This window comes from Gekko japonicus, unplaced genomic scaffold (assembly GCF_001447785.1).
Source record: "Gekko japonicus isolate JY-2015 unplaced genomic scaffold, Gekko_japonicus_V1.1 scaffold1207, whole genome shotgun sequence".
In the NCBI taxonomy this organism is placed as follows: domain Eukaryota; kingdom Metazoa; phylum Chordata; class Lepidosauria; order Squamata; family Gekkonidae; genus Gekko; species Gekko japonicus.
Genome location: NW_015163124.1, coordinates 51443 through 63568, shown reverse-complemented (window position 1 = coordinate 63568; position 12126 = coordinate 51443). Strand labels below are relative to the sequence as shown.

Here is a 12126-nt window from a genome sequence, read left to right as displayed (position 1 = left end):
TAGGTGTATAGGTGGTACTGGTATTTAATTACAACTGCAAGGATGACTTATGCTCAATTTTGGAAACAGGACAGAGTGCCAGAGATTTGGGATTGGTTAAAAAAGGTACTATTCATGGCGGAAATGGATAAATTGACAAGAAAATTGAACAATAAAGAAGATGAAGAATTTTATGAAGATTGGAAAGACTTTAAAGACTATATTGAACAAAGATGGGATGTAAAAAATACCTTAATAGGTTTTGAGAGTTATTAGAGTGGAATTCAGAAAATAGAATATTTGAAATGTTTATGAAGTAATGTTACCTAATGAGATGAATTGAAAGAGGGAATTTACAGTGAGGGAAAGAAAGGGAAATAAGGGGAAATCGCACTGTGGGAAGCCAAGCAAGGGGGGAGGGAAGGAGGAAAATTAGAAAATGGATATATTTGAAATGTTGTGGATCAAAATTTTGATAAAGTTGTTATATCCTTTTAATAAAAAGTTTAATAATAAAAAAAAGGAAAAACATTTTTACAGTCAGAGTTGTGCAACAGTGGAATCGGCTGCCCAGGGAGGTGGTGAGCTCCCCCTGACTGGCAGTCTTTAAGCAGCATCTGGACAAATGTCAGGGATGCTCTAGGCTGATCCTGCATTGAGCACGGTGTCGGACTAGATGGCCTGCACGGCCCCTTCCAACTCTGTGATGTCAGATACGACCCTTGTGACAAATGAGTTTGACACCTCACCCCCTACAGGTGGCTGAGACTGGTGGTACTTTCCACCACCACCCCGCCAAACTTTCATAAGTTGTAAATGAAGAGCCCTTCTCCACCCCTCCTTCAACACTGTCCTGTGACAGGATTCAGCACATTTCCTAGCCTTTTCTGAACTTGCAATATTACCTTCTTTATTCCTGTGACCCCGGAAAAGATGGGGATGGCGCTTCCAACGCCTTGTGTGGCTGTTTGGCAGATGTTTGTGGTTACTTCCGGACTTCTCATTCAGCTGGAGTTGCTTTCCATTTGCTCTTTTTACCCCCGTTCCAAGGAGGGGGGGGGGGTGTTGTCCCCTATCGCTCACTGGCTCTGTGGCCCAATAATTTTTTTCCATGGGCTGTTTCTGCCAATAGCCAATAGATAGGAGTCCCCAATGAGTGCCTGTAGATCCTGGTGCCCATCAAGTGTTTTTAGATAGTGTCCAGGAAATGGTGGGAGGGCTTTTGCCCAGCCAGGCTTCTGATTGGCTGTGGGAGATTTGATTAGCTGTACAGATTTTTAAAAAGGTTGCTTTGGTAGCAGCTGCCACCACAGCACAAGGGTCTTCACAGTGTGATGGAAGGTCAGCCATTTTGGGACTGGCTCTGCCTCCTGTGGCAGCCATTTTGTGGTTGCGCCCACCACAGTGTCAGAATTCCAAAGGTACCCGCACGCTCAAAAAGGCTGGGGAACCCTGCAATAGCTGAGCAGACTTTTCCCAGAGACAATAGGGAAGTATTTATTTATTACTGCGGTGAGAATACTTGGAGATTTTGGGGGTGGAGTCTGTGGAAGGCAGCGTTTGGGGAGGAGAGAACATCAGGGAGCCCTGTTGGGCCAGACCAGTGGTCCCTCTAGTGCAGCATCTGGTCTCACACAGAGGCCAACCAGTTCCCCTGGAGGGCCAACAACAGGGCACAGAGGCCGAGGCCTTCATAAGAACATCAGAAGAGCCCTGCTGGATCGGAGTTAACAGTCCATCTTGTCCTGCATCCCGTCCCACACAGTAGCTGACCAGTTCCTCTGGATGGCCAAAAGCAAGGTAGAGAGGCTGAGGCCTTCATAAGAACATCAGAAGAGCCCTGCTGGATCGGAGTTAACAGTCCATCTTGTCCTGCATCCCGTCCCACACAGTAGCTGAGAATTCCAAAGGTACCCGCACGCTCAAAAAGGCTGGGGAACCCTGCAATAGCTGAGCAGACTTTTCCCAGAGACAATAGGGAAGTATTTATTTATTACTGCGGTGAGAATACTTGGAGATTTTGGGGGTGGAGTCTGTGGAAGGCAGCGTTTGGGGAGGAGAGAACATCAGGGAGCCCTGTTGGGCCAGACCAGTGGTCCCTCTAGTGCAGCATCTGGTCTCACACAGAGGCCAACCAGTTCCCCTGGAGGGCCAACAACAGGGCACAGAGGCCGAGGCCTTCATAAGAACATCAGAAGAACCCTACTGGATCAGACCAGGGGTCCATCAAGTCCAGCATCCTGTCTCACACAGTGGCCAACCGGTTCCTCTGGAGGGCCAACAACAGGGCATAGAGGCCCAAAGCCTTCATAAGAACATCAGAAGAGCCCTGCTGGATCGGAGTTAACAGTCCATCTTGTCCTGCATCCCGTCCCACACAGTAGCTGACCAGTTCCTCTGGATGGCCAAAAGCAAGGTAGAGAGGCTGAGGCCTTCATAAGAACATCAGAATATATTTATCTGTGATTAGAATGTTCCTTTGTAAGTGGTCAAGTTGATGTATACTTATCCTATATAATGCTGATATTATTTACTATAAATGGATAGTTGAAAATTGAAGAAATTATAGTTTATAAAAGAAAAATAAGAACATCAGAAGAGCCTGCTGGATCAGACCAGTGGCCCATCCAGTCCAGCCTCCTGTCTCACACAGTGGCTAACCAGCTTCTCTGGAGGGCCAACAGCAGGGCATAGAGGCTGAGGCCTTCCTCTGATGTTGCCTCCTGGCTCTGGCATTCAGAGGCTTAGTGCCTCTGAATGTGGAGGTTCCCCTCAGTCATCATGGCTAGTAGCCAGTAGATTTATCCTCCAGGAATCTATCTAATCCCCTTTTAGAATTGTTTATTCTTGTGGCCATCACCAGCGAAGTCCACATTTTAATCACTCTCTGTGTAAAGTTGTATTTCCTTTTGTCCGTCCTGAACCTACTGCCCATCAATTTCATTGGATGCCTCAGCAGGGTATAATGTCATAGATTCCACCCTCCAAAGTAGCAATTTTCTCCTGAGGAACTGATCTTAGTCTTCTGGAAATCAACTGTAATAGTGGGAGGTCTCCAGGTTCCACCTGGAAGTTGGCAACCCTAATGATCAGTCTTTTAATATTGGAATATATATCGATAATATTGGAATGGTGGTTGTTAGTTTGGTAGCCCGCCCATCTTCTCTGGTCTGTGAGACAATGATTATCTGGCATATTTTATCCAAAAAGAAACATAACTACGAGACAAATCCAGGTTTGACTTTTACCACAGATTAGGAAAAAGTTCCCACCAGCTTTGCAAAGAAGCTACATTTGCCAGACAAAAGTAGCAGTATGATACTGGAGAAAGACACAACAGAGGGGGAAAAACACCACCATCAAGAAAAAATGTGGGGTGTGTGTGCGGCATTAGAATATTTATCAAAGAAAGGGGATGTTTCTCATGTGGTCCCGTGCTTGTGTGAAGGTGGGACAGAAGGAAGAAGAAATAAAACAGGAGAAACTCTTCACAAGTCACTCACATGATCCCAATCCCCTGAAATTCTTAGCCCCAAGGACGTCTGATTAGTCTCGACCAGGGCCAGGGCCTTTTCGGCCTTGGCCCCTACCTAGTGGAATGAGTTCCCTTACAAGATCAGGGCCCTGCGGGACTTATTACAGTTCCACAGGGCCTGCATGACGGAGCTCTTCTACCGGGGATTTGGTTGAGGCAGTGGACCCCCCCCCCCCCCCCCGCTTCTGACCAATCAGCCAGGGCTTTTTTTGTAGAAAAAGTCCAGCAGGAACTCATTAGCATAAGAGGCCACACCCCTGATTGCACCACTCATTAGCATATTAGGCCGCATTCCCATGTTACCAGAAGTGTGGTCATCCAGCCACACCCACCTTTTGCTTCTTATTCTGTTTACCTTGTTTGTTGTCAAAACCCAGGGCCTTTTTTGGTAGCAGGAACTCCTTGGCATGTTAGGCCACACACCCCTAATTGTAGCCAATCCTAATGAGTTTCTACTGCTGGGTGTGGCCTGTTATGCTAATGAGTTCCTGCTGGGTGTGGCCAACTTGGGAGCCAGCCGGAACTCCGTTCCTGTGTGTTCCTGCCCAAAAATAGCCCTGCAATCAGCCATCAGGGGCCTGGATGTGATTAGACATCTGATGAGACACCAGGTTTGATTTAACATCTCTCTATTTTTACAAGGTATCTCAGGATACTTTAATGTGCAAATTGTTATTTTAACACTGTTTTAATTGTATTACTTTAATTGCTGTAATTGCTTTAATTAATTGCCCTGAGCCCGTCTGGGGAGGGCGGTATATAAGTCAAATAAATAAATAAATACATTTTTATTCTGCCCTCCCTTTGCTGCTACTGTCCCGGGAAAGGCATTTTTTTTTTTAGCCCTTTCCCCATTTCCCCTAGAAATTGCCCCCAAGCTGCTGTTAGTGGGGAAACAAAAGATGGTACCTACATTGACCCTCTCCCCTTTCCCACAATGCATAGCAGCAGGAAGCTGTTTCTAGTGGAATATCAGTGCCCTGTGAGTGAGGAGGACTAACTCTTCTCCTCAGTGCCGTGGCCCTGATCCAAGCCTCCCACAGCTGTTTTTAACATTGGGAGTCCCAGTAACGGATCTTCCTTGTCGCGTGCCATTTGGCCTCTCAGGCGGCTAACTCCGGCACCTGGCCTCCCCTGGTTTTGGTAACCTGTGGGTGGGACTGTTCTTCTAGTCTAGCCTTTCTGAGTGGGCCCTTCAGTCTGCCTCTCCTCTGGCTAGGGTTGCCAGCCTCCAGGTGGAGCCTGGGGATCCCCCGCTTTTACAACTAGCCTCCAGCTGACAGAGATCAGCTCCCCTGGAGAAAACGGCTGCTCTGAAGGGTGGACTCCATGGCATTGTACCATGCTGAGGCCTCTCCCTTCCCCAAACCCCACCCTCTCCTGGCTCCACCCCCAAAGTCTCCAGGTATTTTCCAACCCAGACCTGGCAACCCTACCTCTGGCATTGTGTGCTCCTCTCTAAACACAGTGACGAATTGACAACGACCCAGTTCCCCCCCCCCCCCACTCTCTCCTTTTCAGTGGCCCAACACACACATGAACCTGACTTATACTGAATCAGGTCCTCAGTCCATCAAGGTCAGTATTGCCTACTCAGACCGGCAGCAGCTCCCCAGGGCCTCAGGCAGAGAGGTCTTTCGCATCACCTACCGCCTGATCCTTTTAACTGGAGATGCCGGGGATTGAACCTGGGACTTCCTGCATGCCAAGATGCTCTGTCACAGAGCCACGGCCCCTCCTCTGAGTAAAAGAGGTGGTTTGCCATTGCCTGCCTTTGTGCAGCAACCCTGGACTTCCCTGGTGGTCTCCCATCCAAATACTAACCAGGGCCAACCCTGCTTAGCTTCCCAGACCTGACACAGTTGGGGTAGCCTGGCCCATCCAGGTCAATAGCTGATGGGCAGCAGAGGATATTCTTCAGATATAGAATTATTTATTTATTTATTTATTTATTGGACTTTTACCCCGCCCTCCCACCGAGGCAGCTCAGGGCGGCTTACAATAGTTTAAAAACCAGTATAAGAATTGATACAATCGCACATCTAAAAGAATACAATCAATAAAATAACCACATATAACTTATTAAAATTAAAATTACAGTTTAGGCATGGCGGCCATCTGTTATAAAGTGCTAGAACGATCAGTGTGGTCTGGACTATTAAAACGCTTGCGGGAACAGCTCGGTCTTTACCGCTCTACGGAATTGGTGGAGATCCCGCAGAGCTCGAATTTCATTTGGGAGCTGATTCCACAATACTGGTGCAGCTAGGGAAAACGCCCAAGTTCTTGTTGATGTTAACTTAGCGTCCCTAGGGCCAGGGGGGAACCAAGCGATTCTGCAACTCGGATCTCAGTGCTCTTGGGGGAACATACGGGGAAAGGCGGTCCCTCAGGTAGACAGGCCCCAGACCATTTAGGGCTTTAAAGGTCATAACCAGCACCTTGAAGCGTATCCGGAACACTATTGGCAGCCAGTGCAGTGATCTCAGCAGAGGTTGGATGTGCTCCCTTCACATGGAGACCCATCAACAACCTGGCCGCGGCATTCTGCACCAGCTGCAGCTTCCGGAATTGCCCCAAGGGCAGCCCCATGTAGAGGGCATTGCAGTAATCCAGCCTCGAGGTGACCATAGCATGGATCACTGATGCCAGATCGTTGCGTTTGAGGAAGGGGACCAACTACCTATCAGCAGGCTCCTGGTTCAGTCCCTGGCACCTCCCGTTGTAGGGTTCCAAGTAACAGGTGTTGGGAAAGACCTTTTTCCTCCTTCCCACCCCAGGAGAGCCACTGCTGCTCAGACAATACCGAGAAGGAGAGACCAAGGGCAGCTTCACACATCTAACTGCTCTGCAAATGAGTTTTGCCTTTCTCTTGTCGCCAAAGAGTGCCTGAGTGGCGCAGAATTCAAAACATGGTAAAATGGCACACGTTATTTTCAGACCCCTGTGGCCTTTTTTGTACTGGCCTGCGAAAAATCTGCCTCGTCTGCACTCAAATGCGATGACGACTCCCGATGCTATCAGAAGCATTAAAAAAGAAAGGACCTTTAATCCTTGTGACGTTTACCTAGGGAAAGGGCCCTATGCTAAAGTCCCCTTGGAGAGCTTCACGCCCATTACTGGTAGTATCAATCGCTGCCACAATCTCGGAAGGGGACGGTCACTGATATCAATTTACAGATTGCTTAGTTGTACAGGATGGTGCAGTCCTGTTATCATGTTTGGTGCATTTCTAGCAAAACCATAGGGACAGAGAAGAAACAGCCCCAGAGGAAATCACTTAGAAGATAATCTTAAATCTCCCTTGGATGCCATGATTGCTGGCAGGGAAGCCCCAGTTGCTACAGCAATTCCCCACCCTTGGCCTTTTTCTGGCCGAATCTGCCCCCCACCAGCCCCTGAAGGAGGGCCAAACACAGATATCTTTACACTTGGAACTGAAAGCCTAAATCCCAGCTTTGGTTTTGAAAATACACATAAGGCTTGCCCCGTTGCCTCCTCCTGCTTGGCAAGTTTGGTGTAGCGGTTAAGTGTGAGGACTCTAATCTGGGAGAACCAGGTTTGATTCCCCTCCCCTCCACATGCAGCTGATGGATGACCTTGGGTCAGTCACAAGTTCTCTCAGAGTTGTTCTCTCACGGGCCGTCCTCGCAAGAGCTCTCTCAGCCCCACCTACCTCATAGGGTGCCTGTTGTGGGGAGGGGAAGGGAAAGGAGATTGTAAGCCACTCTGAGACTCCTTTGGGTAGTGAAGGGAGATGTATAAATCCAGTCTCTTCTCTTCTCTGTGACCCAAAGGTGGTGGTGGTGGTGGTGGTGGTGGGGAGTCATTGGAGAGGGCGAGCATCTTGTGCTTTGATATTCTCCAGAATTGTCCGTGACATGGTTCGTTTATGGGTAGGTTTGCCAGCTCTGGGTCAGGAAACACCTGGAAATTTGGGGGTGGATCCTGGAGAGGGTGGGGTTTGGGGAGGGGAGGGGCCTCAGCAGGGTACAAGGCCCTAAAGTCCACCCTCCAAAGCAGCCGTTTCCTCCAGGGGAACTGGTCTCTGTTGTCTGGAGATCGAATCAGATAGTGGCAGATCTCAAGGTGACACCTGGAGGATGGCAGCCCGACTTAGAAGGCCCCATCCAGACCCTGACAATGAACCCTGCCTCAGGACCCGGTGTTGGCATTTCACGGCCATTTGACTCCAATACGGTTAACAGTTTAGCTGACGAGCCACAGAAGCCGAGTTCACACTCTCCGGTTTTTCTTAGACCATCCCACTGAGTTTAATGTGGTCCAGACGTATGCCGGGAGTTTTAGGTACCCTCAGGAGGCCTTCAGGAAAGGGCCACTCTTCTCCCCTCCTTGCTCTGACGTCTGCACGTGATATCCCCCCCCCCTTCTTGCCAAGAACTGCCACTGAAGTTGCACACACACAGTTTTATTATTACTTTTTTCAGTACAAAACCAAAACTTTATGGTGGGACGATGGTTAAGATGCCCTCTCGCACTATCCTGACCCGTTCCAGGGCAGTTATGGCTTGCCGCAGACCGAGTCCTTATAGTGGCCGCAGCACTGCTGGAGATAAGTCGCTGTGGTGTTGATGTCCTGATTTTGCCAAGGGTCGGAGAAAGAAAAGGAGCCGCCGGTTCCTGCGGAGGTGCTGTGAAAGAGAGAGGATTTGAGACCGGCGGCCACAGCGGGATCACTGCTTTCACCCCAACTTGGCATGGCTCCGGGGAGCTGCTCATTTCCCCCTTTGGAGAAATCTGCCAGCTGCCCTAAGCAATGTTCCCTCTAAGCTGTGGAGTCTTGTGAGCAACCAGGGCTATTTTTGGGCAGGAACGCACAGGAACGGAGTTCCGGCTGGCTCCTGAGTTGGCCACGCCCAGCAGGAACTCATTAGCATAATAGGCCACACCCAACAGCAGAAACTCATTAGGATTGGCTACATTAGGGGTGTGTGGCCTAACATGCAAAGGAGTTCCTGCTACAAAAAAGCCCTGGGTTTTGCAACAAACAAGGTAAACAGAAGCAAAAGGTGGGTGTGGCTGGATGAGCACACTTCTGTTAACATCCCCTCAGAATAAATTATGCAGTGTTAGAAACACTCACTGAACCCTCTCATATTTTCTAGACGGTTGTGTCATACTGGAAGCAAAAGTGGAACCTTTCCAGAAATAAAACAGGAAGGAACTCCTGAGACGTAGACCCACAAGGGTCTGATTCAGTTTAAGGCAAATTTCGTGTGTTCAAATGTTACCCAGAAATCTGTGCCTATGATGTCCTTTATCGAGGGTCTGGCAAATCACACTGACATTTTGTGGAAAACCAGCCACCGGCTGCATATTCGTCGGATCTTTTGTTCCTAAAGAACTCCTGATAAATACATTTAAGGAGAAACGAGTGCCATCTGCTGGTCATGAACATCTGGTCACCAACATCACAGAAAAGCATGCAGGGATCAGGTGTAAACAAAAAACCTGGTCGCACATCTTACCAGAGCAAGTTCCTTCTCGTATGGTACACCAGAAGGAACGTAAGAGGAAGCCCCTCTCGCTCATGACGCCTCTTTAGCTATTTATTAACTTCATTTATGCCCCACCTTTCTCCAAATGGGGACCCAAAGCAGCTCACATTATTCTCCTCTCCACTGTATCCTCATTACTATTGGGACAAATGTTGAAAAATAAATAAAAATCATTTGCCTTGGAAGCACGGAAGCTTTATGCCATATTCCTGATCTTCCACATTTCCCAGTTAAGGGGAAAACGCTGTTCAAACAAATTACAAAGACAACCTAACTCCAATGGTAATGAGGGAAAGAAATTTTGCTTCCAAAAATAGTAGCACATCATACATGACATATTCCATGGAGGTACACTGAACTTATTGGGAACAAATTAACTTCAAAAAGGTTAACTTGCTACAGCTCCAAGCCCAAGTAAGAGAGAGAAGAGGAAGAGAGGTCCCATAGATGATGAAACACAGAAGGCAAGCGAGGGCCACAGAGGATCAACATCTACCCAATGAGAGGGTGGGGCCAACTGCCGAGTCCGTGAGTGAGAGAATTCTCTTAACCCTTTCCCTCCCAGATCCTCTTGCATGCAGAGTCACAGTATCCAACAACCACCACCTTGAGAGATAGATCAAGATGGGTAGCCACGTTGGTCTGTCTGTAGCACTAGAAAACATCAAGAGTCCAGGAGCACCTGAAAGACTACCAGAATTTGTGGCAGGGGAGGAGCTTTTGTACCTGAAGAAGTGGGCAGTGATTCACAAAATCTCATACCTGCCACAAATTTTGTTAGTCTTTCAGGCGTCACTGGACTCTTGCTCTTTTCTGCTGCTTGGGAGGTAGCTCAGGCTGAGAGCATGTGACCGGCTCAAGGTCACACAGCGAACTTCCATGGCAGAGCAAGGATTCAAACCCGTGTCTCCCAGCTCCTAGTCCGACAGCTTAACAACTATGCCACACTGGCTGTCTTTGTTGTGACGCACGAGGCAGTCCACAGCCAAGGACACTTATCCAGGCCATCTTCAGTCTTTCACCTCTTGCACCTACGGTGCTGTCCCGGACTGGTACGGCACCCTGTTGGACTCTGTGAGAAGATGTAAAGGTTTGCATCTGAGAAGCGAATGCCTTCATTTGGCTCCCTGCAGTCGAGGAACGAGGCATGACACTCGTGCGGCTCACCTGGAAAACAAGCCTTGGCAGCAGAGATAGATGGAGTAGCTTGTGGAACTGAGGTTAGCTGTTTTGAAGAAGTCCGGGCAAGAGAGCTCCTCTTCTCGGGGCACGTACAGGATCCCTGTGGGGGTACAGGGAACGGGGGGGGGGAGTCTTGTGAAGGCGGGGAGGTTCAGAACCTCAGAAGGACGGCAGAACTGGGGGGCATCTATTCAGTCAGCTTGCTTTTCCTCCTCGTTCCAACAGGAATGTTCAGCGGGCCATCCAAGAAGAGGCAACGTAGCCTGCTCCTCCATACCACTCAGGGTGTTCACTTAAGACTCCCAGAATCAGTCCCTCCCCCTAATCTCTGGGGTTGCCCCTGACCGAAACCCCTGGGTCATACCTGCGATGCACGCATTGACGAGGGAGACGCAAGCTCCGGTGAGCAAAGATGACAGGATGATGCTGGAAAATTCACTTTTGCGCTGTGGGGCCAGGGATGCTTGCCAAAAAAAACATTTACAAAAGACAAGAGTCAGGCATGTGCAGCATTTGGGACATTTTCCGAGTATGTGCCTGTCAGGCCAAAGCCCCAGTGCTCTGCAGCGCTCCAGCTGGGAATAGCAGGCAACTGTGGGCAGCTACTGCAGAAAGAGGTGTCGTTACGGGCCTGGTCGTTTATGCAGTGCATTTGGGGCCTCGCTGAAGACGCCAAGGCTCAGGGCTTTTCCCCTGAGCGCCTCCCTCCTCCCGATCAGTGCGCTGACCACCAGGGCTGTGGACTCACTTAAGGCTCCCAGCATGATCCCAGTAGAACCCAGATTGGCAAATCCACAGAGGGCAAACGTTGTGATGATTTCAGCTCTCACCTAGGTTAAGGGGGCGGGGGGAGAGAGAGAGAGGATCAGTGCCAGGGGCAATGTTCCCTCTAAGCTGTGGAGCCTTGTGAGCAAAAATTCTACTTTGTGAGCTCCTGGCATTAAAGTTGTGAGCGAGTGATTTGGCTACTGCATAAATTAGTTTGCTCTGGAGCCCTCCTTCCTGAGCAAAGACAAAAATCTGTGAGCTGGAGGCTAAAAAACCGTGAGCTAGCTCACACTAACTCAGCTTAGAGGAAACAGTGGCCAGGGGTGTAGCCAGAAAATGTTGGTTGGTGGGGCCGGGGCCGGGGTGCTGGAGCAGGGGAGCGGGGAACTTAATTAGATGAAGGGCAGACAAATTATATCAAGCAAATTACACCATTATTTTGACCGACCATAACCACTGAATAATCTCTCTTTAAAAATCATGAATAGCAGCTTTTCAAATGTGAGTTATGTTTGTGGCTGTTCACCCCCATGAGCCGCTGCCACAAACAGGACTTTTGGCACAAGTCAGACAACAACCAGAGCTGCTTACCGGGGTCCATGAACTGAGGATTTTAAATGCAGGCTGCGGGCAGGGCGCAGCACGGCTTATCTGAATTAATACCCAAATGAATATTTTGAAAACATGGTTTCTGGCAACAGGACTCGTGGGGCGTGGCTGTTAAGTGAGGGGGCGTGGTCCCGATATCCCCCACCGTAGCTATGGGCCTGATCACTGCCGTAGTAACATTGTTTCCAACTGAACATGTTCGATCTATGCTCCTCGTTAACTTGTCCGTGCTCTGTGCCCGTACTGAACACTAGTCCCACAGTCGTGTGCACAGCAGAGTAGTGGTAATGCGGGACCACAGCATTGGGGAACGGGGCGTTTCCCCCCTCAAGAAACATTTCCGCATCTGCATCTCTCTCCCGGCTCACTTACCGAAATCCACTGCTTCTTTGCTTTTCCCCACTCGGGCAGCCCGTCCAGTCGCCGCTTTCTGTAAGTGGACAGCTGCTGATAGGCCACAAACTCGTTCAGGAAGAACTTGATCCCAAGCAGCTCGGCCACGATGGGCGCATCCTCCCAGCTGGCCCCTAGCAA

General features: G+C 49.3%; 1 protein-coding gene across 1 annotated transcript in view; it reads right to left on the bottom strand.

Annotated features, from left to right (window-relative positions):
* Positions 1-8036: 8036 nt before the first annotated feature.
* LOC107106706 (sodium/nucleoside cotransporter 2-like) overlaps positions 8037-12126 on the bottom strand; it is a 17290-nt gene continuing 13200 nt past the window's right edge. The window contains exons 12-16 of the mRNA XM_015406886.1: positions 11965-12126; positions 10964-11045; positions 10580-10678; positions 10201-10315; positions 8037-8166 (exon numbers count right to left, since the gene is read on the bottom strand). The exon at positions 11965-12126 is cut by the window's right edge and continues 34 nt beyond it. Coding sequence (XP_015262372.1) covers positions 8037-8166; positions 10201-10315; positions 10580-10678; positions 10964-11045; positions 11965-12126 — 588 coding nt within the window. The remainder of the gene's footprint in view (positions 8167-10200; positions 10316-10579; positions 10679-10963; positions 11046-11964) is intronic.